The sequence below is a fragment of the Acipenser ruthenus genome, chromosome 27, assembly GCF_902713425.1.
Source record: "Acipenser ruthenus chromosome 27, fAciRut3.2 maternal haplotype, whole genome shotgun sequence".
Classification (NCBI taxonomy): domain Eukaryota; kingdom Metazoa; phylum Chordata; class Actinopteri; order Acipenseriformes; family Acipenseridae; genus Acipenser; species Acipenser ruthenus.
The window spans coordinates 5,017,215-5,042,114 of record NC_081215.1 but is presented as its reverse complement, the minus strand read 5'-3'; the positions used below and the strand labels follow the sequence as shown (position 1 = coordinate 5,042,114).

At 39.0% G+C, this 24,900-nt stretch overlaps 1 protein-coding gene and 1 long non-coding RNA gene across 10 annotated transcripts; one reads left to right on the top strand and one right to left on the bottom strand.

Moving 5' to 3' along the window:
* Nucleotides 1-913: 913 nt before the first annotated feature.
* Nucleotides 914-19,410, bottom strand: LOC117432291 (zinc finger and BTB domain-containing protein 17-like). Of its 9 annotated transcripts, XM_059002145.1 has the most exons (13): nucleotides 19,234-19,408; nucleotides 18,484-18,736; nucleotides 17,977-18,144; nucleotides 17,540-17,878; nucleotides 14,444-14,560; nucleotides 10,798-10,928; nucleotides 9,014-9,156; nucleotides 8,748-8,901; nucleotides 8,037-8,175; nucleotides 7,200-7,247; nucleotides 4,206-5,292; nucleotides 3,891-4,087; nucleotides 2,667-3,735 (listed from the first exon to the last, which is right to left on the bottom strand). In XM_059002145.1, exons 2-7 carry the CDS (start codon nucleotides 18,686-18,688, stop codon nucleotides 9,016-9,018), a joined length of 1,101 nt encoding a protein of 366 aa, XP_058858128.1. In that variant the 5' UTR covers nucleotides 18,689-18,736; nucleotides 19,234-19,408; the 3' UTR covers nucleotides 2,667-3,735; nucleotides 3,891-4,087; nucleotides 4,206-5,292; nucleotides 7,200-7,247; nucleotides 8,037-8,175; nucleotides 8,748-8,901; nucleotides 9,014-9,015. The 9 variants fall into 9 exon arrangements, with proteins under 9 accessions (XP_058858130.1, XP_058858128.1, XP_058858126.1 ...); XM_059002147.1 differs by lacking the exon at nucleotides 2,667-3,735 and adding an exon at nucleotides 914-1,026 and having other exon boundaries at nucleotides 3,891-5,292; XM_059002143.1 differs by having other exon boundaries at nucleotides 3,891-5,292.
* A 1,021-nt stretch (nucleotides 19,411-20,431) lies between these two features.
* Nucleotides 20,432-23,590, top strand: LOC131701859 (uncharacterized). Its single transcript, XR_009309069.1, has 2 exons — nucleotides 20,432-20,628; nucleotides 22,765-23,590. It is a non-coding gene; the product is annotated as an uncharacterized LOC131701859 (long non-coding RNA).
* The last annotated feature ends 1,310 nt before the right edge of the window (nucleotides 23,591-24,900 follow it).

Here is a 24,900-nt window from a genome sequence, read left to right as displayed (position 1 = left end):
ACAATGACAATTGTATCAAATGGTGCTGAATTGTGCAGTTGTTTTGTGAAGCTGTCTATTTTCCACTGGGGGGACAAGGTTGAGATTATCAAATGAATATTACTTGCGAGACAGATTCAGACCCATGTCTCCAGAGGTGAAAGGCTAATGAATCAGCCAATACGCCACCAAGCCCCTGAGTGGTCTCAAGACGTTTGGGCTTTGGAGGCGATGTGGGTTCCCTGTCCATGTGACCCTGCTGAGATGTGGGGTCAGGGAAGGTCATGAGGGATTGAGAAAGGGGATCAGTGATAATACTAATGCTAATAAGATAAATGATTTTGAGCATACTGCTCGTGTGGTTATTCTGCATGAAACGTGTATCTGTATGGCATGAGTATGTATGATTCATGAGCTAATAAACAATTTGTTGTATATTTTGGAATGGAGCCTCACCTCATTTCATGTTGCTTGGAGTCGAATGGAAAGGAATTCATTTCATCCTGTGTTTTCGTTCCCCTATTTTTTCTTTTTCTGGTCTGAGGGTGGCCACTCTGGAAGTCTTTCAAGATGGAATCCTTTATCTTAATGATATTAGTAATCTGGGTTTTCCCCACATTAAACTCCTGCGCGATTCTTCTGCAGCTTCTCCCTGCCTCATACATCTTTATGACCTTCACCCTCTCTTCCAGCGGTAGTGCTTTCCGTCTGCAGTTTGCAATCAGCTCTCTGGGGGCTTCTCTGTTCACAATGTAAAAAAGACAAGAAGAGATTTCACAGGGGAGTGAGATTTATACAACATCTTTGTTTTCAGTATGTTTTTACAACCGCTAGTGGCTATAAGCACTTGTTGCTGCCTACATTATATCAAATAGTACAGTTATTAGGCGACATACACATGAAATGCTTTGGGTTTGATGTGGGTTACCTGTCCATGTGACCCTGCTGGGATATGGGGTCAGAGAAGGTCACGAGGGACACCTCTCTGATATCCGGACTCTGCATTATGTTGTCAGCCGGGGGTTTGTACACCTCGGGTCCATTTTCCTGAAAAACAAAATATAATAAGAATTGTGTTTTTAACCAGGTCACTTTAGTCTGGCCCTGGTGGTTCATTGCCATTGCGCTGGGCATTGGCACCAACAAACATGTGAACAAGTCTGTGATCAACTTGATGAGCTTGTGCTGATCGATGGAAAATCAGACCAATGTTTGACAGTTTTTCCTGCATGCCACAGAGGTACTCCAGACCCTCTTTTGAGACATCATGAAGTGTAGACAGGTACTTTTCCATCTCTTCCACTGGCATTAGAAGATAGTAAGTGCGTCAAACACACTGTCATACACAGACATCCATCTGCAACACATGTACCTCACACACAGGCGCTGTGTACTTGATGCCCAGTCATCTTTTGCAAAATCTGAGTCAGCTGACAAGAACAAGAACTCTTTGAAAGCTGTGAATGACTTTTTTCAATAAATGCTGAAATCTAGGTAGCATTTTAAAATCGGTGTTGTAAGACTCATTGGAAAAAAAGACGTGTGTTTATTCGTCATTGTATCGTCAGGTGTCTGAATATATTTAAAGTCATTCTTCCTCGCTCACGTATTTCCCAATCTCTTACCTCTGAGCCAGGGGGTTCAGCTTTATAGTTCTACCAATGAACGAGCAACACAAAATCAATTAGGCTTGAGGTAATGGATCTAGACATTCAACTTGTGAACTGGTAACTGTTAAAACAACTAAAAAATAAATGTTTGCCTTTCTCCAATCATCATGTAATTGAGGTTATGATTCTTGATGTTTAGGTCAGGTTAATGCAATGATTAAGAGATAATGGAACTGAATTTACTTGTAATAAACTTGCATCTATTGTTATTAATTAACCATAAAGGCTGTTTACAGATGCTTATCAAGGATCCTTATACCACACTGTGGCCAACTTTTCTTCTTGCTAGTAGTCAAGCACAGTGTCAAACCACAAACAGTCCAGGCACAGACCAGGTCTAAAATAGCAAAGATTTATGGCATCTTTATGGTTTCTATGTGGGTAGTGTCAGTGCCTCATAGCGTTTAGCTTCAGGCAGATCATTATTGCTAACAGAGAAGCTGGGAATAGCAGAGGTCTGAAAATGAAAGAGAGAGCAGGGGATCAGATGCTGGTCTTTGACTCCTAAGCATCGGCTTTACACACACTGCATACCAAAACAAGCAGTCTAATGCAATAAGCTGCTTGGTGCCAGCATCTGATCAGATCTGCCCTACTTTTAGAGCAAGCTCTTCCTGCATTGAATAAATGTGATCTTTTTATATTGCTATGAATTAATTATAATTTAAAGTATAATTTAAATTATAATTAATTCATAGCAATAATTTAAATTTATGCCATATCCAGTGTTATTCAAGTCATTAAACACAGAAAACGAGCATAATAATTCATTGCAAGTGTGTGTTTTTTGTATAGCAAGGTAATTCTCCAATGAAGCAGAATTTTAAATGAATAACTATATTCCACCAACCAATCACACCCCAGTAGGTGGCCTAAATTCTGACTGACTGTAATCTGAGATATATATACAGTATGATGCATTTGTAAATCACTGCTTTAAAAAAACATGTTAGGAAGAAACTGTGTTATAGCATTAATAAATGATAAATATTAAAAAAAGAATACACAAAACCAAGATCTAGGTAATCAGTGAGTTTAGTTACATACACATATAGATGTGCATTTCCACGCTAACAGGGTACACATGTGTAACATAAAGTTTGAAAAATAAAGTTCATGACGTGATGTTCATCCCCTTCTTATCATGTGCTCTAGAGTCTCAATGGCATAGAATTATTGAAGGGAAGATAACTTTTCATATTGCAGGTCTTTGAAGTTCATACTCCATGCATGGCAACGCTGTGAATGAGGACGGACACAAGGCATGAAAAGAGCACTTGTGTTAAAATGTTGTGAATGACTTGTTATTTATTGACATTTTATTATGAAAACAGTCAATTATGGGAGTCCAAGGTATTCCTTATGTTGCTTGCACACAAAACTACATATTTGCACTGTGAAAACATTTTTTAAAATATGCATGTACCCATCAAACACATGCTCAATCTAATGTAATGAAGCACATACATGTAGAAGTTTTGCCATATGTAATTGACTTATCTAAAAAACAGAACGGTTGGTGACACTCATTGACACATGAAGGAGAGAGGAACGTTGGTAACGGGGACCGTCAAATCTAATAAGAGAGGCTGTTTAAGAACAATTGAATCTAATTTTGCAAATTAAAAGCAGAAATGTGATCAAACGGAGTCAGTGGCTTCAAAATGAGTGTATTCTCTTTATTTTAACCTTTTTAATAGGAGCATTAGCAGATATCATATGACTGCTTTTGAAAGGTTGAAAAGAGCCTCTTTACATTACAGTTATTTCGGAGTGTTTTTAAGTTTTCTAAGGACTTTCTTGAAGGAACGAAACATTGAAGAAACATTGAAGAACATTAAAGTTAAAGGATCTTAATGATAGGATACAATCACAATGAAGATATTTAAAGGTTTCCTTTAAATGTGAAAAGCTGAGCTCTAGGTGAGCTTATTTCTTCCCTCAGGATAGGATCTGGAAGTCGTTGGAGTATGGATCTGATTGGTTCCTGTGATATGTCTGCATTAGCTGACCACTTGTACACATCTCTCCGCACTTCTTCCATGTACTGGAGTTGAAACTCGTTGCTACTGAACATCTTTTTTATCTTCAGGGAGGAAAAAATAGAAATATCTCAATGCATTAAATTTTATTGTGTTTCATCACAATAAAATTTCAATAACCAGATTAAATTGTTTTCTAAAATAACATGTTGATAACATCGCTAAATTTCTCATGGAAAGAAGACTACTGCCTGCTTACCTCTGCAACAAATGTTGCATGTCGTCTCCCCATTGTCAGTTTAACCAGAACAAACTGTCCCACTGTATAGAAAGCTGTTTCTGGCTCCTTGGAAGCTTGCTGCTGCTCTGGTGTCACTGATTGGTGGCTTGAAACTGCAGAACGCTGCTCAGAGGTCACTGGTTGGTGCTGTGCAGCTGCTGGACGTTGATGCTCATCTAATAGGATGATTAAAAAACAAGAGAATCATATCATAATTAGCAATTTTCTTTCAGTATTATTTAAGAAAAAAAGTGATATATATAAAGAGAAGGTAGAAGCTGCCACTTTAATGACCTCCGTGCTCTCTTGTGGCACGTGCAGCTTCCTGAAGCCTATGGTGAAGTCGTCCAGTTACTTTCAGTGTTCGATGACACCCTCTGTTTACAATGCCTTCATTAGCACACACTGCCCTGCTCTCAGGACCAACACAAGCGTCACAAAAGCATGAGAGTTGCCTTGACAAGATTTGGTAAGGATCCACCGCACAGACCGCATTGGATTGGTCGAGTCCCAGGAAGAGTCGCTATGTTGGCCCTGTGAGGACGGTGTAGCGGAAAATAAGTAGCCTCTTGCCTTTTTGCGCATGCGCGAAATTCTAAATTTAAAGGGGAGGTTCGTTGGAGTCTCTGTGAAGCTTACAGGACGCCATTGTTTTTTTTAAGAAGCAAGACCGTTTTTTTTTTCTTTTTACTACAAAAAGTGTTTTAAAATCACTGTAAATTGCACTGATTTTCACTTCTACAATAAAAGTCTCCATAGGTGGTATTTCAGGAAAAATGTGAAAATTACTATGTGAAGCTGCGACAGAACTCATTCTTCACCTAGTTATTTGATTTTTTGTTTTTAATTATTATTGTTGTACAACAGCTGCAGCTCAGTTTAAGAATACTTATTGTACCATAACTTAATTCATGACCTTGCTTTATAATTTGAAAGATAGCACATGTATCATATATAGAGATATCAAGCAGCATATATCATATATCATATATCACAAAATATCATAAATTAATACTTAAGCCCATTTACATTGATCAATTAATAACAGACATATTAAAAAAAAAACAACTTTTATTTAAACATATAAAATAATGCAATAAATGAAACACAAAGGTGTAAGGGTGGTTATGGGAAGGAAAGAATAACATATTTACAGGAGGTGTGGTTTAATTTCACCAGGATATCGGTTTCAGAAACAGGGGAATTGAAAATTAAATCATAAACAAAAATTCTAAAAAAAAGGGTGCCATCTCAGTCCCCTCCATCCAAACCAGCGGACAGAGGTGCTTGGCAGCTGCAGGTCCAGCCCGAGTGTTCTCCTGGCACGTTGCTCCCCACCCCTAGTGCACAAAACTGTGCCCAACAATCCAGACAGAGGTGGCTGTGAAGAATCAACAAGATATTTGATGTTATTTACAGTAGGTTGATTGCAACCATTACAGACTAAAAAAAACACAGCACACTTATTAGGAAATATCTGCATGAAACCAACAGTGTATGTTCAGTATATCACATGTGTAAAATGTTGTGTATTTTATGCTTAACATTTGGTAACTTTACAGTAATCAGAATCCGATAATCTGGTTGCTCCTCAGTTGCAAAATATTATATAGACAAGACATACGGTACTGTGCAAAAGTTTTAGGCAGGTGTGAAAAAATGCTGTAAAGTAAGAATGCTTTCAAAAATAGACATGTTAATAGATTATATTTATCAATTAACTAAATGCAAAGTGAGTGAACAGAAGAAAAATCTAAATCAAATCCATATTTGGTGTGACCACCCTTTGCCTTCAAAACAGCATCAATTCTTCTAGGTACACTTGCACAAAGTCAGGGATTTTGTAGGCATATAGTCAGGTGTATGATTAAACAATTATACCAAACAGGTGCTAATGATCATTAATTCAATATGTAGGTTGAAACACAATCATTAACTGAAACAGAAACAGCTGTGTAGGAGGAATAAAACTGGGTGAGGAACAACCAAACTCAGCTAACAAGGTGAGGTTGCTGAAGACAGTTTACTGTCAAAAGTCATACACCATGGCAAGACTGAGCACAGCAACAAGACACAAGGTAGTTATACTGCATCAGCAAGGTCTCTCCCAGGCAGAAATTTCAAGGCAGACAGGGGTTTCCAGATGTGCTGTCCAAGCTCTTTTGAAGAAGCACAAAGAAACGGGCAACGTTGAGGACCGTAGACGCAGTGGTCGGCCAAGGAAACTTACTGCAACAGATGAAAGACACATCATGCTTAGTTCCCTTCGCAATCGGAAGATGTCCAGCAGTGCCATCAGCTCAGAATTGGCAGAAAACAGTGGGACCCTGGTACACCCATCTACTGTCCGGAGAAGTCTGGTCAGAAGTGGCCTTCATGGAAGACTTGCGGCCAAAAAGCCATACCTCCGATGTGGAAACAAGGCCAAGCGACTCAACTATGCAAGAAAAATGGCAGCAGGTGCTCTCGACTGATGAGTCAAAATTTGAAATATTTGGCTGTAGCAGAAGGCAGTTTGTTCGCCGAAGGGCTGGAGAGCGGTACACGAATGAGTGTCTGCAGGCAACAGTGAAGCATGGTGGAGGTTCCTTGCAAGTTTGGGGCTGCATTTCTGCAAATGGAGTTGGGTATTTGGTCAGAATTAATGGTCTCCTCAATGCTGAGAAGTACAGGCAGATACTTATCCATCATGCAATACCATCAGGGAGGCATCTGATTGGCCCCAAATTTATTCTGCAGCATGACAACGACCCCAAACATACAGCAAAAGTCATTAAGAACTATCTTCAGCGTAAAGAAGAACAAGGAGTCCTGGAAGTGATGGTATGGCCCCCACAGAGCCCTGATCTCAACATCATCAAGTCTGTCTGGGATTAAATGAAGAGAGAGAAGCAACTGAGGCTGCCTAAATCCACAGAAGAAATGTGGTTAGTTCTCCAAGATGTTTGGGCCAACCTACCTGCCAAGTTCCTTCAAAAACTGTGTGCAAGTGTACCTAGAAGAATTGATGCTGTTTTGAAGGCAAAGGGTGGTCACACCAAATATTGATTTGATGTAGATTTTTCTTCTGTTCACTCACTTTGCATTTTGTTAATTGATAAACATAAACTATTAACATGTCTATTTTTGAAAGCATTCTTACTTTACAGCATTTTTTCACACCTGCCTAAAACTTTTGCACAGTACTGTACATCTAAAAAACTGTACTGTATTTTGTACTTGGAATAACCAATCACTAAGATTTTAGGGTTGGGGTTATTGGTTTAATACACAGACTTGTATACTTACTAATATTGTAGACTGTGATCACTTTTAAATGATTGTACTGTTTTTAGTCTGTTGGAGGGGAGAAAATTGTCAAGACATCATAACACAATGAAGTCTTTCGCCTGTAAGTACCTTTAAAGAAAGTATGTGCTAGGAAAACTTGTTAAAGTGTATCACTTACATTTTCTTAGGTTTTTAAAACAGTTATATTGGACCTTAATAAACAGCTCTGCTGTGTGTACTTACCATTAAGTATTTCACATTTCTCAAACTCTACTTACAGTAGTGTTCAGAATTAATGGGACAGTGATTAAAAAAAAAGATTACTACTGTAAAAAGTAAAAGGAAAATAAGTACACACAAGCACAGGAATACTGTTTTTTTAAAGCAGTACAATATGTTTTATGTTTACCATGATTTCTGGAATTTCAATTGAAATACTGCTAACACATGATTACAGGTATGCAGGAATAAATGCAAATAGCAAATAACAAAATCACTTTCTTTGAATGCAGTTCTAGTGTTAATACTTTAGGTCAACACAATGCAATGGTCAAAAAAACTGTCCATTGTACCTGTGTGATGTTTTCCTTCAATAAACTAGATCGATGGAACTAGCATGATGATTAACTATCTATAATAAAACATATTACTTGTAAATTAATCTTGCTTTTTATCCTTTAAAAAAATGAACATTTATTTTTTACTCAAAAAATAAATTTAATTGTTTACATATAAGAGTTCTTAAACACCATGATACAGATACAGCCATCTTGTCCTTCAAAATGAATGCTTCCACATATTTGGAATAAAGACAGGTGGCAGTTAGAATATGCTTATTTCTGGCAAAGGGCCTACCAGATCAACACCGAGGATCTCCCAGGCTTCTGTTGTGACGATGGGTGTCATCTCTGTCTTGATTTTCTTCTTATGGTGACACTTGCCACACCCTTTTATCCGTGATACAATAAATCCCATCATGCTCTGCCAGTAATATCTACGTGTGGAAAAAAAATCAGTACTTTTAAATTCATTTTGTTTTCCTTTTATTAGTTCTTTTTTTTTTAAATAAAGCATAACTGACATATCTCCAAGAATGATTTTTGTACAGGGCATCAAATGATAATCCCAACCACTTGGGAAAGTATGTTAAAAAATATATATATATATATATAAAAAATCTAGTTCTATTTTAACAGGGTCACAATAATTGCTGTGTTTTTATTGTATACCTGATTTAATGTAATTGTTTCAATAAGCTATGTTTCAAAAAAAATATTTTGTATAGTTATTGACTTTGTAGTGAAAAAGTTAAAGTATTCAAGACAAACAAAGCAGGGTAAAGCTATTTAACAGTACAGGGAGGGTCCATTTTTTGTGAAACTGTTGTGTAATTCTGGGATGGTAAAGTGAGAACTGGTTGTTCTTGCATGGAATGTTTGAGATATTTTCACTTGAAAATCCCTAAAAGTGCAGTTATGCTCCCTGTTATAATCATTACAATACAAATCCCTGCCATGGTTTGTAGTTCTTTAGTGAATGTGACCAGAGAAAAATGCAAAACTGTACTTGGAGGATATTTTTTCTGCAGTCTTGGTCCTTCCCTTGTGCGTTCCGTGGGGTGAACCATGGCAGTCATGGAAGATTGCCTCCTTCTCTTCTTCAGCGAAGACAACTTTTCTCAGCTTGTTGGTCTTCGGGTTAGAGTAAAAAAGATCTGTGTCTAAAAATATGCAAGAGTATGAACTTTTTCACACTTCTCTTTTGTGAAAATAGAATGATTATTTGTGAATGCAATTGTTTTGTGAACTGACATAAAGTAAAAGACACTCTACCTTCAACTCTGAAGTTTTTGGCGTACTTCCTCAGAGACTTTCTTTTCCTCTTGTCCAGATGTGTGGGGCACTGTCCCGTTGACAGAAGGGTCCTCACATCCGCCAGAGATGAATGATGACTGTTTTTGCTCCATTAGTGATAACTAAAATAAAAATATGTGATCCATCAGTAGAATTGTAATATTAATTGTATTTGGCTGAAGTGATGTAAAGTTATTTTATCTAGTCTTTAATATTCACAGCTGCTTATAGTTTCTCATCAGACTGCAGTAGTTATGTACAGATTAGAGACATTTTTTGGTTAACATTAAATATAATATGTGTTGAAATAATTATAATAGGTAAAGTACTTTTAATTATAGATAAGCTATAAATAAAAAGAAAAATAACCTTACCTTTAGAAATGCCGCTGGAAATAAAAACGTCCATTACAGGCTCACAGTTTTTTAAGAGCATCTTCACAGGTGTAACCAATAAAAAACATATTAAGCCGCAGCAACACAGTAATGTAAGCTGTATCCAATCATCAACTGTATAAAGTGCTGTTGCTATGCTCGTTATGCAAATGATGTGAAAGGTGCAGCCAATGAGGAGATGAAGTTCTTTCCCAGCGTGGATACAGGACATACTGAACTGTCTGTTCATTTTTTTTATATACATGAGACAATGTATTTTTAACATAAATATAATTGCACGTAAATATAAATTGCACAATAAATGCTTACTAATTATTGATTCGTCCCATACACAAAATAATGCATTTATGCATTTTTATGTATTTTACTTTAATATTTGTAACATGAACAACTTCAATTCAGTTCCCAGGGTTTATTATCATTATTATTATTATTATTATTATTATGAATTGGTCATTTAGCAGATGATTTTATGAGTGGACAGACTTCAGGAGGCAAGAGTAAAAACCTTTATTAGTGATTAACAAAATCCTGCAGCTCCAAAAAACACGTTTTAATAAAAAGCATATCCCCAGTGTGTGTTTTATTTAATTTTAATATTTAACCTCAAAAGAAATCAAGCTGCAACTTGTCAATTTACTCAAACATTTACACATGTGTAAAGTTTCCATTAGCATGGAAATGCCCAGATGTATAGGGGAAAGGGATTGAAGACTCTTATTCTTTCTCACAAAACTTCAAACACCACCGATATGCCAGCCTAGCGAAGGCTTTCTGTGAGAAATAAAACTAGAAAGTCACAAGTCAGCTGCAGGAAGAGGCACTTCTTTGAACAGTTTGGTATACGTCACAATTAAATAACATGCCTTTGCAAAATAGAAACTTGTTGGCCTCATTCACAAATAATTTACCACTGTGTTAATTTTCCCTCATTATTTTGTGAAGTGAACATTTCAAAGTGCTAATGCAGGAGTGTCCAAGGAGGGCCATTCCGCTCCAGGTTTAACAGGTACAATGATATCATTACCTACTTCAGGGTCTGGATGGGGGTTTAATTAAATAAAATAAGAACAGGGTTGGAACAAAGACCAGGAGTGGAGGAGCCAGCTTTGGCCACCCGTGCTAACGTCACAAACGATAGCAAGAAACAATTGTGATGAATACACCAAAATCATGGCAAGACACAGAGAAAACTAGATAAAACAGCAGGACACCTGATTATTATAAATCCAAAATAGCATTTGAATATATATTACAGCCCCACCATAACACCTGTGGCATGTAAGCGTATGATGTACGGAGCGGTACGGCTGTTCTGCTGATCCCAGGGCACAGCAGCCTACCCTGTCCTTGCTGATTTTACCTTACCTCACAGGTGTGCGCGACAGTCCCACTTTTCCAATGCTTGCTGCGCTTGCTGTGGTTCCACTGCTGCCTTTGATTGTGGGCTCTCCTGTTTGCTGTAACCTGGTCCGTGGGATCTGAGCTTATATCCACCTCTAAGGGACACACACAGGAAAACAGGATCAGAACCACGAACGTGATCTGAGGCATGCAAAACAATATTTTAAAATACATTCCAAGTCACATCCCCATCGGAACCGATTAACAGCAACTAGACTTCACTGACAGTGTAGATCTCACACTCAGAATGGCAATGACAAAGCATTCTAAAGGTAGCCACAAACACCTAGAAACATGCATTAGTATGCCTCTAATAGCATATGCATTACAAAGAGTCATTATTTAGAGCAAGGGAATAGACTCATTAGTCTCTAATGCATGTGTGCCCTGTTGCACTAGTTTCTGCTAGTGGATCATTTTAGCATGAATAAACATTGTAGAGATCTGTTTTTTTTTAATAAGAAGTTTATCGTACAGATATCTCCATTTGGGATTGCGAACCCACACATTAAAAACCTGTGCCAAATTCTTTCATATATTTTTGCCACAATGAAGAACCATTTCTACAATTATTTTGATAATAAGCAACTCCATTAAAAAAAAAATTCCATTCCCGTTAAGTCGCAAGTCATGTAAGTCAGTCCTCTCTCACAGTGACGGTGGTTTCAAAATATTTTATTCCATGTTACAATATTTCCCACAAAATACAGTCAAACCTGCTTTATCTTTTATTAAATATCATTTTGCACATATTCCACTAGGGGGCGAAGAGACTTTCTCTTGCCCCTAGCCTTTGAAATCCTTACAACGTCTGTCAGTATATTTGTAAAAGGCGTTTTAGTTTGTAATATTGCCTTAGGGATGTGTAGTCTTTTTTTTACATTAAATGTGCTCAGTGCTTTGGGAAGACCTGATCTTGAAAGGGTATTCAATAAATGCAATATTGTTCCGGTCACAATCATACAGTTAAGTTAAAGTCTCCAATTAAAATGATTGTAACTGCTTTCTTTGATAGTCTTTGACAGTCAATCAAGTGCTTCCATTCCATGGGATATACTCCAGAGAATGTCCACAAACAAACAGGAACGTTGAGAATGTAAGGACAGCTGTCTAAAACAGCACAGTGTCTCGGGGGAACAACTCATCTGCTTTTGAGCTTCTGCAACACAAGTTTCCGGACAGAAATATTTGTGAATCTCCTGTTTCGTGCAATGTTAGCCTCCTTCACCATGGTTTGCAAGATTGTTCTAAGGTTATTTACACCCAGAGGTAAGGGCTTATACCAGGGTGCCTTTATTGAGCTGAATCTTTTGTTGATACTCAGGTAGAAGGGGGAATCATCTGTTAACATGGCCTGTGGTCTTTTTTCTCTAAAGAGTTTGTATGCTGTGACAGGATCCCGGTCGGGGTTGTCAGTGGCATATGCACGCAGTTTAACTGTCCTTGCATCCCCGACGTGGGTCCCTTCCTGTCTATTGTACTCCAGATATTCTTGTCCGTTTGTATCTCGCTCGATAATAACATCCCCCCATTTCAAGTTTTTCTGCTCCTGTCCTGCCTTCATGCGGAAGCTAAGCATGGTGGTGAGCCACAGCATGTTCTGCAAGGCGTACGGGGAGCGAGTTCCTAACTGGCCTTGCCTGTACAGCTCCTCGATGATCTCTTCTGTAATTTCCTCTGCAGCCCGGGCTTTGCTTCCTAGCCCTAACTTCCGAAGGTGCTTCTGTTTGGCTTTGATGTGGTCCCGTGCTTTCTTGAACTGCACGTCTGTCAGTATGCTGCACTGGTAGCCGCTTTTTTGAAGATGTCTTTCAGCACTGGACAGTATCCCTCTCAGAGTGGTGGGCTCATACTCCGAGCCGTCTCTCTTTCTCACGTCTAGGAAGAATGTGGCCAGTATGTCGTTTAACTGGGACGGGGGGATGGTGTGCAGGGGCCTGTGCTCCAGCAGCCTGCTCTGCATGTAGTCCTGAAGTCGACTCTGGTTTTCATGGCTGTGTTTTTGTTTTCCTCTTGCTCCAGCAGGTCTCGCACGTCCTCGTCCGACATCACTGCAAATCCTTTCTCTTCTTTCGGTGCGTTTTTTTCCTCTGTAGTGTTTTTAGTGGATTTTGCTTGCTGCGCTTCATTCAGCCACTGCTGACCACAGTCCACAGCTGAGATTTCATTTTCTACTTTTATCTGGAGCTGCAAGTCACCTTCGCTGGATGGCTCTGGGCAGCTTTCTACAAAGCCTGTGTGTGGAAACCAAAGCTTAATTTGAAATGATTGCTTGACAGGTATCTTTGCAGTATGATTGGCCATTAAGTATAGAGCAAACAACAGGCACGCTTTTCCAAGCAGTATATTTTCCCTTCCATTCTAGTCAAGTAATGGTGGAGATCTTGGCTGCAATCCACACCCTACGTGGACTAGGGAGAACCCTGCGTTGGATAACTATTTCTTGAAGAGCCTTTAAACAGTTTCCCCCTTTTTTTCCATTTGCACAGGTATTCCCGAACCTTTAGGGATTCAACTTCCCATCCCAGTTTGTTAATAGTGGAACTAAAATGACAAGACCCATTGAAAGGTATTACTCTTTTCAATCTTACAAGTGTCAATTGGATAACTTGGTAACTGGCATACATGTCCGTAAGGAGACGCGTCATTTCGGGGGTCAATTATCTAGGTAAAAAAAAACAATCCAAATTCAAGCAGCTCACAAACTAACATCATCTGTTCGATACACTGTAAGTAAAGCCATATTGGTTCTTCGCAGGCATTTAGAAAGGGGAGTTGGGTGCCTTCTACTGTGTTTAATGTTTTGGTCAAAAGAAAACAAAAGTTGTGCCACTACAGTCTTTAGTAGATGACCTCCTTTTTTGTGTCTGCCAAACAACACAGTTTTAAACACAAACAGCCAGCATGTTTACAGTGTAGTCTACACGCTCAGCATGTGGTAGTACATTCCTAAACGCTCACAACAGAGCCAGTGTACTGTTAGTTAAAGCTATACGAACAGGAAGCCAGGATTTGTTAGTATGAAAAAGCTAGGCATGTGAAACTATACCTTTTACTGCCTCCTGAATGCCCATATCCCAGTATTGGGAATTATCTACCCCTTTGCATTTGTGAAAAGATACATTAAGTTGTAAAGTGCTTTATTCATACTGAATGAGATTATTTTTTGGTGGGGGGGATCACATTAGAAAGACTGAGACAAACAGAAGCTAACACTCAATACTGCCTTCATAGTTCAGACACAAAGGGACAGATATTATTAGTATTTTAAGTAAGCAATTTGCCCCTTTTTACCAAAGTAAAATAAAACTGAAAACATTTTTCTCCAGGGGTTAATTTTACTCAAAAGTTGGGTGTTACTGCTTATATAGCAATAGCAGTTTAATTTTACTTCCACCAAAAATGAAGCATATTGCATTTTGGTATAAATCTGCACTAATGTTACATAACCTTTTGAGCCAAAATCAAGCAAACATTTCTGCCAATAGCATGCACAATAGTTCATGAAACGCTGTCTACTTGACTTAATGCTAAGCATTTTGCACATTGCACAACTCCAGATCAGTTTGATGGTATTTGTATTGCCAGCCAGTGTATGATGGTGGGTTACCTTTTCTATTTTTCTGGTTCCCGTCATCTCCTGCAGGGCTGTCTCTCCTGCAGGACTTTGTGCCACCCTGCCACCGCACCCCATAAGACTTAGAGACAGCATCATTCACCGAGTTACCTGAAACCAACGAAACAGGACCGTCTCAATTAGACTGTGATCGCAGACTGCTGGAAACGGTAAAGAATTCAGTGGACAAACTTCCCTTCTGTTTACCTGGGACTAGGGGCCTATATAAACCATCTTAAGAGAAATTAGACTTAATCATTTTTTAAAGGTGTAGTACCAAATCCATTTTCCTACACCTAATTATCTTCAGTGCCATTTTCAATGCCCCCATATAGTTCAGTTCAACATTATTATACATTTCTTAACCACTGTGACGCTGACACCATACAGATGGACAGATGTGTCATTCAGAGATTTTATTTCAAGTTGCAGTGTCACAAAATCATGTTCATTTGGAAACCACAATATATTCGGTTTAAGGCATTCTTTTCATAGTTCTTCCTTTTGTCTTCTCTAGTTTGTGAGAAGCATACCTTGGTATAAAGTTTTAGCTGTACAGGGACATAAGCTTAACCCTTGAACCCTGCTCTAAGGCAAATTATATAGCTTGCCTTGTCTTTTTAACTGTGTTTTGTTGCTGTTGTAATACTTCAGTCATTTACATGACAGATAAAGAAAGTAGGACAGTGATATACTCAGGGTCACATTGTGTGTACGAAAAAGAATGCAGTATTAAATATTTCACACCTGCCTACGGTGGAGCCGTTCCATAATCCCACCCCCCCCGGTATCAGTTGTGATGGTGGAATTGTGAAATGAACCAAAGAGAGCCAGACTGAAGCCCCCTAAACATTTCTGATGTGGAACAGAACCCCAGAATATGCACCCATTCTTGCTTCATGCCAGAACTTGGAACCACTAAGTTTAAAATAGCTTGTTCTAAATTTGTTAAAATACTATAGTTATTGCAAGGGTAACAGTATGAACATATGTTTGATATGTATATTTATAAATAGAAGATGCACAATTCTGCAGGGACACGCTGTCATTAACCTTTATTAAAGACGATACAGAACAGAAAAACTTAGAAAGGGAATGCATCAGAAGATGGGACATTACAACCGACAGCAATCTCTAGAAAATGTTTAGTTACTGTAAATTTAACTGGCCGTTCCAAGTTTACCAGACATGGTTCTGTTAATATTGAACTGCAAGTTTCAAGATTGTTATACATTATAGTTTCACATGGTACATTTACAGTTTATCAATCACAGTTGCAAGCAGTTTATTTGGCTTTATAACAATATACAATAGCTAGGCTGTGTGCATTTGTCTTTTTTTCTTAAACGTTAGTTGTGGATACAAAAAGAAAATCATAATGTGTGTTCATAGAAGAGGCTTTGAAGATGGCTCTCCAAATTAGCAGCAGTAAACTAATAACCCCTTCATTTTACACAATGAAAGAGTTAATATAAGGCCACTAGAAGACCTGAGTTTACACACCGGATTTGAAGGGCAGAGTAAGGCCATCAAGAGCAGTAATATGTTTGGCAAATCCTTAACAATTCATTTTGAAGAAATGCTAGGAATAAAACAAAGCAAAAGCAGAAAAACAAAGGCAGACGGGCTGGCGACTGTGGAGTTTCCTCTCCCACACGGCATGCTCCACTGCATTGCAGATCGTTGCCTTCAGTTTTATTAGCTTGTGGGCTGGCTTTTCCTTTCCATCCCCCATAGAGATGCCACTATCTCTTGTTTCTTCCCCGGTTCCCATTTTTCTCCTGTTCCTCTTCTCTGTGGGCGTGCCACAGCTCTTGCAACTTTGCAATCTGTTCAGCAGTTAAAGGAGTTCTGCACAACGGTGTGGTGGGTGTAGGTCTGGCTCTCTGAGCTCTTCTCTTCAAGTGACTCTCTTTCTGCAGCGTGTTATACCTCTCCTTCTGCTCTTCGGTCATTGTCTCCCGTTTTTTTCTGGATCGCATTATGTTATACCGACGATAAGCCTCATACTTTACAGGGTCGCTTTTGATGCGCTGTCTGTACAGTCTCATCCTTTCAGCATCCGTGAGTTTATGTGGCTCGTGTTTGGGTTTATTTCTGAAACGCTGACCGTACATCGCTTTGGAACTGGACATTTGTGTTCCTTGCAGAGCCGTAGACTGATAATCTCCTTCAGCTGACTTCCCTTTAAAGCTGGAATTCCCTTAAAGGCAAGAGTAAATAGCATGCTAACATTTTTTTATTTTAAAATCATTGGTTTATAACCTCCCTTCCCCCTTACGTTTCTCCCCATCCAGTGTCCAAAGTCCCAGTGCTACGGAACATAAAAAGCTGGACTTTTGTTCAGCTATGGCCAAAAGCTGAATCTCTAGATTTTTAGGATTGAGACAATTAAAAAAAATGTTATATTTGATTATATATATAACTTTTGGCCATAGCTGTAGTAGCTGCTCTTCCTTTTAAAATAATCTGTGTGACTAGGATAGAAGTCTGCCTGTTTTTTTTTGTTTTAATCTGCATCATATTATTGCATTTTAGTACAGTTAATTCTTCAGTGTCAGGGACACTCAGTGGTATGATTTTTCTGAGTTTTGACAAATCGATTTTTCCTGCGACATTGCATAAAGAGCATCGCACTGTGTACAGAACACATTTTTACTTTTTGAAACTTCTGATGTTGCATCTTCACTTTAATGACTTGACATGTTTAAATGAAATGAATGCTGTGAATCATTGTCCAGTGTGACATAGACATGAACCACCGAATGATGTGTAAGGACGTGATGTTAAGCACACCAGCTTTAGAGCTGAGGCACTGCAATGACGCTCATGCTTAAGGTCTAAGGTTGTAACATATTGTTAAGGATGTTATGTCAAGAGATGTCTGTGTCACTGAGCATTCGCTATAACAAAGACACATCACCCTATATCTTGTATAAGAGTGCACAGAAGGCTGAACTGTAAAATAAACTATATTTTAGTGTAAACTGAACATGATTGAGACACTAAAGCGTAACCATCTGCAAAGAAAGTCTGCCCCCACCCTGCTGTTATGCATGACAGTGTATGTAAAACCCATTGAGTACTCACCTGGTGTGTAATCAACATCGCTTACATCATCCACATATACAATCGCCTCTTCATCTTCGTCCTTAATCTCAACTTGAATCTCTGACTCCTCGTCTTCCGTCTCCTCGCTCTCAGAGTCCTCCAGCTCCACCTCCATGCCTGCTGGCTCCTCCGTGGACTGTCCATCTTCCTGTTTGAGCCGCAATGTTAATCTTCCAGCTGGACCTGTCCCTGTCCCCACACTCTCTGGTGTCTCTCCTGCGGACAGCGGCTGCACTTCCCATGTCAAGACCTTACCCGCTCGCATTGGAGCATTTGTTTTTTTGGCTTGAGACTTGATCCTGTTTGTGATCTGAGCACCTACCAACAAAATGAAAAAGAGAGCACTTGTAATGAACATGTTAATAAAACTGGGACACCAAAGACACATTAGCGTGCATGGAAATCCTGCTACATACCAGTATGCACACTGTCTGCTCCTGTTTTCTGGGGGGATTTGAAAACCCTGCAGCTGACTGTGACGGCCTGCATCTGTAAGAAACCAGCGACTGCAAGCACGCTGTCCACTGTTTCACTGGTTAGGTTCAATCTGCCAGTGTACATGAAGTCCAGCACTATGCCGAGGCCTGCACAGAAACACAGCATTAACCTATGATTAGAAAAAGCTAAAAGGTTTAAATGGTAAAACTTTAACCTTATGACACTGTAGTAGTTAAAGGGAAAAATATATTTATGAAGTTATGAATTACTTTTTTTTTCATTATGGGGGGGGGGGGGGGGGGAATACTATTTTTTAGCTGGTTTGCACAGTTTTTTTTTGCCAAGTATTTGTTTATTTTTAGTTTTAAGTTGATTATCCAAGCATTGCTCAATTACTACCACTCATTCCAAATCAGGGTGTAATGAAAAATGCAAGCACGTTCTGCTTCTCCCGGCAGAGGAGTTAAAAGGGCGGGCCACGTTACCTTCTGAGCTGCTGATGTCCAGGTCCACCACTTCCTTGTGCTCCATAAACAGCATCCTGAAGTACTGGCTGCAGGCCGCCAGCACCGCCTTGTGCGCCTTGAAAACCACTCCGTCCACCATGAAGGTGCAGTCACACAGCAGCCCCATCTCTCGCTGCTGGTTGAACTGCTCTAGGATATACTGGCTGTGTCGGTGGAACTCCATCACCGCTGGGCGCTGAAATGATTTATCTCCACTATAGGGTCACCAGCACTGAGGAACAAATACCATAGTGAGATTGAGGATATGATTCAATGACATTGGTTGGAAAACGGGTTGGGCTTTGCAAATAAACATGTATATTTGTTTTTATGTCCACAGCTGAACGACACAAAAGTTTTGAAACTTTGTTAACTTGGCCTGTATCCCGTAATCTTGCAAAAATATTCAGCACTAAACAATATTAAGAACGCCTGATGGTTTGAAAACGCGCTTGCTGTTTACATCATGCATTCTGAACGAACTTTTGCAAGCCATTCGGCAGCAAGAACGTAAAGAGTGTAGCGACTTCCAAACATGTAAAATGCCATTTACATCACTAGGTAAATAATACACATTGCACTTGTTAATCGTGCTATATATGCGTTAATTTTGTGCTTTTTTTTTAAAACCATGTGGTTGTTTATTATCGGTGTCAGCGATTAACTCGTGTTGTCTGATGTGTAGTTCCTTATCGTTCCCCTCTCACCCCCTTTCCATTTAAAATGTACCTCTGAGCACAGACGAACACCTTATGTATCCAGGATACTATTTTCAGGTGCGAGTGGTGTTCAATCTCTCCCCTCACACCAGACCAGCCGCCATCTTTTGTTCCCCTATCGATTGATAGAAGCCTTGATGCCAAATCTAATCACACGAAATAGACTCTACCTCCAAGAAACTGCGTGCTGTCTATTGGCTGAGCTCGATGTTCATCACAACACGGCACCTCCCGCCTGCAGCTCTGCGGTTGTTTCAGCCAATAAGAGAGCCGATATGCTGATGAGTTCCAACAAATACGCGCGACCTGGGGGGAGGGGGGGCATGGACGCAGCAGGATGCGCGTTCACGTATTTGTTAACTTGTGTTCAGATCAGACTTTAAGTACAGTACTAGAAATATAATTGTTCATGTGTACACGTGTATGCCACACTTTACCTTCAATACTGAAAAACTCTTTATCCTGTGCCTCCACTCCATTATATACCCAACTGTGTTTCACTTTTTTTTTCAGATTGTCATATAAATTTATAAGTGTAAAAATCAACAAATCTAATAGTTATGCAAGCGTCAAATAGCTTTGCGGGTAGGAGTACATTGTGTTGTATGTGCGGGTCAAAGCTTGTGGTTAACCCCCCCAGTTCCACTTTCTAGTTATGTAATAGATTCTTAAATGTATTTTATTGGCTAAAACCTGTTTCTCCACACTGCCCAAAACCACAGGGAACTAATATAGGTAGGCATTTCCATTAGCACCTGTTTGTTTAATGTACTGCACATTGCAGTTCATATGTACTGTGAAGCCAGGAAGTAAAAAACAAACAAACAAGGGTATTGTGGAATATGCATAAGGGTTGGGCACACAACTAGAATGTTTTACTTGGAATTAAACTGGAAACATGTAGTCATGTCACTTACTGTAGTGATTGTACCAAATGTATGATCAGGTGCAAGTGGGTTCGTACCTGATTTGCAAACAAACGCAAACCGTGTTTACTAGTTCATGTTGGACTCATTTCACACCTGGGCACACCTGGCACTCTAGTGTCTCGTAGTTAAGACGATAGTAATATTCTTCTGATGTTTTGGGTTTCCACTTTTTAAAAACAAGCGCTTGGTTTTGTGTTCAGGTTTCTGGGTGTGTTTCCTGAAGGTAAAAGTAAGACACACACACACACACACACACACACACACACACACACTCTCTCACACACTCTCACACACTGTGCAGCATTCAGTTTGCCCTGTACTTACAGGAGCACTGTTGGAGAACACCAGTCCAGTCACTGCAGCTGTTCATTGGACTGACAGAGAAAGACACACACAGAGACCTGTACACCTGGAAGGAATTCCAGAGAAAAAAATAATGATGTCAACCATGGAAATATGCACCTCACAACAAACAGGTAATTATTAGTTTATAAATTACATTTTTAAATAACATACACACAATCTTATACTATTAGTTTATAAATTACATTTTTAAATAACATACGCACAATCTTATACTAGAAACATATTCTCAAATATATACTTTAATATTCATGCATGTATAACTCTAAACCCATACCTTCAGTGATGAATATTACATCATAGAAACAGCACGATAACAAATATTACATCAGTCACTGTGGGGTTGTGTTAAAATGGATGCATTAAGGCAGACAGTGATACCTCGCTTCTGCATTTTGGTAGTAACATCTTGTGGCGTGCCGTTTAACAGAAATGATGTAAATATTGTCTGAAGCAGAAACAGTCCATCTTTAAATACTGGAAAGGAAAATGGAAACATCTAAGGCTGTATGTAAAACATCTTTCTTATCTGTTAAAACTTGCACAGGTGAGGCATGCAAAATAAGTTCAGATTAAAACACAATGGGAAATATTTGCCTTCCCAGTCAGAAACTGCAAGCTATAGCGCTTGCATTTTTTTTTAAAGTACAAAACTGTATCAAGAATAATTTCTAAGTTGTGTTAGCGACATTGAAAAATAAATTAGTGATTTTTTGTTTAATCGTTTCTGTGTTTAACAATTAATATTCTGTTTAACTTTCTGGCCATATAAAAACAAACATGATGCCACCAGCCAAATTAGCCTTTTAGGTTATTTGGCTTAATTAACACAGCCATTTTAATAACCATTTGTGTTATTATATACAGTAATTGTAACAGCTTCAGAGTTGCTACTCCAGTGGTACTCAATTCCATTCTCTGGCAGGCCAGATAAGGCAATGTCCAAACCTGGGGGGCGGCACAGGGTGCTCAAGATGTGAGTACTGGTGGGGGGGGTTGTTTAAATGGTGATGAAAAGCGGACTGTTCAATTACACTTTACATACAGCCACAGAACTTTGCAACGCTACGCTTGCACCAATCAACTAATCAGAAATAACTACTTACAATGATCTGTGTCTGATCGCCATTTAATAATAAAAATAGAAAGCAAATATATTGTTTCCTGATATTTTTCTGACAATATTCAAACGACACCTTGCAAAACAAATAATTATACAAATCCCACAGTAATGCTATTAAAATAGCATGTTATTCATTTTAATTTTATTAAAACTAGAAAATGTTCTGAAAATGACTGCGTAGCGAGGATTTAAGTTAACGAATGAAAGCACGTCAATTAGTGATCGCTGTATTTATGTTGTATACGCATCTTATTTAAGCGCCTGATTAAAAGTGTAGCACTGTGTTTAAATATGCCTGTTCTAACTCCAATGTGTTTAAATGTAAATGAACCGTTTCTGAATTAAATACATAGCATGACAGTAAACAGTCTTACTGTTGCCAAACAGGTTTTTTAAGCTCGGTTTCTTCTGCCAATTTCCTGTGGCTGAACACTGGCCAGTGTTCAGAATATGTTGTGAAGGCTTTATTTTGCTCCACTGAATTAACGATAAAGCAGAGGATGTTAAAACTTAAAATTATATTGTAGTTTCCTCGCAGTAAACAAAGTGGCAAATGACACATTTTCATAAAGTAATACCGTTGCAGAATTTTTTTTTAAAGTTGTGCACGCAAGTGAAAACTGTCAAATTTAACTTAAATAAACTCTTCAAGAAATAAATGTGGAAAAGGTGGCGTCGCACAAAGAAAAAAAACACCGTTTTGGTTTTCGTTTATTCTCCTCATAACAGAAAATAGGATCAGAACAAAACAAAACGTTGAGCACTATATGTAAGATTTACCACTCACCCACCACTCATCACTTGCCATTTAGACACAGATGTGGATTTTTGCCTTTGAAGTAATGTGCAGCAATAAATAAAAAAAAATGAGATAAAGAGAAGTCACAGGAAGGGTTGAAGCTTGAGCGGTCTGAAATATATATATATATATATATATATATATATATATATATATATATATATATATATATATATATATACTGTCCGTGGATCTACGCAGTGTGTATTTGATATTGCATTAAATCCTTAATCCTCTAACATTATGAGAGTGGGCCAGCCTGCCTACAGACAAATAGAATCAGGCACCTGGCACACAAACCTGCAAAATACATTTTTGTATTTGCAGATTCTCAGCGGCCACTCCCTCAAGCTCAGAGAAACAGGGTCCCTGTCTTTCTGTTGGGGTCCCCAAGGCGACACGTGCATTTCATTTCCAGAGACCTGCCTCTACACCTCCCGAGCAAGACTGAACCACAAGACTGCTCCCTGCTTACCCTGCCCCCCATCCACACCTACCTGGTGATCAATGGCACCAGCAAGCGACTGACTCCTGACAAGCCCCACCCACGCTGGGAGGAGCCACGGAGGACCACAGCAGCCAGCTGGCCATCTGGACCTGACACACCTCAGGCAGCCAATCACAGACATTCTCCTTCTGCACCGTCCAATGGGAAAGAAGCTTGTCAGGCCCATGAGGCAATCTCGCCTTGGTGGGCCGCTTACCAGGGTGGGAGGAAGCTGGTCAAAGCATTGCTAAAGTGCATTTCTGGACAGGGAGGGTAACAAGCCTCTGTGATGATTTAGGATAGTGGTTCTCTATATATGCTACAAAAGTAACTTATTTTAGCTTTGATTGGTTCAATTGCTTGAAATGTCATTAATTCCTTATTTATTTTACATTTGCCCTTACTGTTTTTTGTTGTTTGCAATCATTCTATTATCATTTTCACTATAAAGCTCAAAGCAGCTCAAAGACAGGTATAGACAGGACCTCTCAGAGGGATTGATAACACCATAACATAGTCATGCAAAAGAAAGACAAATGACATTTTAAGATACTTTTCCTCTATTGTTTTTGTTTCATGTGTTCAGTAGGGCTCTGTATTGTGGATAGATTTAAATTAAGCGCAGTTGACAATGTGTCTTATATGATTAAATCATTATGAATGTTATTACTTAATTCGCTACATTCTGGGATTCCACAAATGGATTTTTTTGTGTGTTAAGTTCCATATTCTTGAACCCCACTCTTCATTGTTTCTCTAGACACTGGGATTCGACCATTTCCAGATCAAAAGAGTCTGTTATAAAGAGTCTGTTAGATGATTGTTGAACTAGGTTAATGTATCAACAGCACCCTCTGCTGCCTCTTTAACACACTGCACTAAATAAATTGCTTCATTACAGCAGTAGTAAGAAATCCTGAAATATATTAAAAAATAAAAACAATGCATTAAATAAAATATCACCAAGATGGTTACCAAAAAAACAAACACATGCCATTATTCCAATCTGAATTGAGTGAAGCCAGTTTAAACAATGTGGCAGCAGGGTGCTCTCGTGAAACGCGACCCCTCATACAGCTGTTCCTCGTTACAGTGACAGACCTGGGCACAACCTTTTGGTGCCCTTGTTTAATCTGCACTCACAGCCTCCCTGTCCGGATCTTTCAATTAGAGTAGCAAAGTGGAGATAAAGCTTAGGCAAGCATGCCTAAGAGTGGACTAATTAGGTTTACTATGTACATTTTATAACCCAGCTTTTTCAAAGGTCATGACAAAAGAGAGCATATTTTCAAAGCATGTTCTGCAGTCTGTAATTTAAAAGATCCATTTCAATTTCTCCCTCCCCCAGAAAAAGAAGCAAACAACTTGGCAGTGGTTAAGGGACCTTGAGGGAGAGGTCACTACAGCTGTGTTTCTAAACTCTATTCTGAACACCATTCTGGACAAGCATGCAGTTCCTATAATTGCCTCCCTTTCCTCTGAGCCGTACAGTCAGTGGAAATGATTATGAGGCTCAAGGGTTCCATGCTCAAGAAGAGCTCATCTTGGCATGCATCTGTGAACAGCAGCACTGCACCTTAGTTGCTGGATCTAAACTGGAAAATTAACAGGTGCATTTTATACAATACATTACAATACACATTTATTTGTATATAGCACCCTTCACGCCATGGCATCCCAGAGTGCTGTACAAAATTAAAAACAAAACAAGAGAGCTCATATGTACAATAGACTCTAGCTACGAATATTAATATACAGAGTTAGTAATTCCTGGAGATAGGATGGCCCTTTACAAGACTGGTGTCAAGTTTCAAAGCTTCAAAAGCCTCTCTTTTTCAGACTGCCTGCTACGATGTGGAAACCCAATAGGGCCGTATTTTATGTGATATTTGTATTACTGTCCACCGTCTGGGTCTTCACAATGTCTTCTGTTCCTGGTATCTCTCTCTCTCTCTCACACTGACAGCTGAGGGCTA

Bases quoted from the DNA above. Each gene is read 5' to 3' on its own strand.
- LOC117432291 (XM_034053981.3), bottom strand. From the start codon at position 18,688: ATGGAGTTCCACCGACACAGCCAGTATATCCTAGAGCAGTTCAACCAG. The intron at 18,145-18,483 runs GTAACGTGGCCC...GTTTCTGTGCAG, and splicing joins GGACATCAGCAGCTCAGAAG to GCCTCGGCATAGTGCTGGAC. The intron at 16,653-17,539 runs GTGAGTACTCAA...CTTGCCTTTAAG, and splicing joins CGATGTTGATTACACACCAG to GGAATTCCAGCTTTAAAGGG.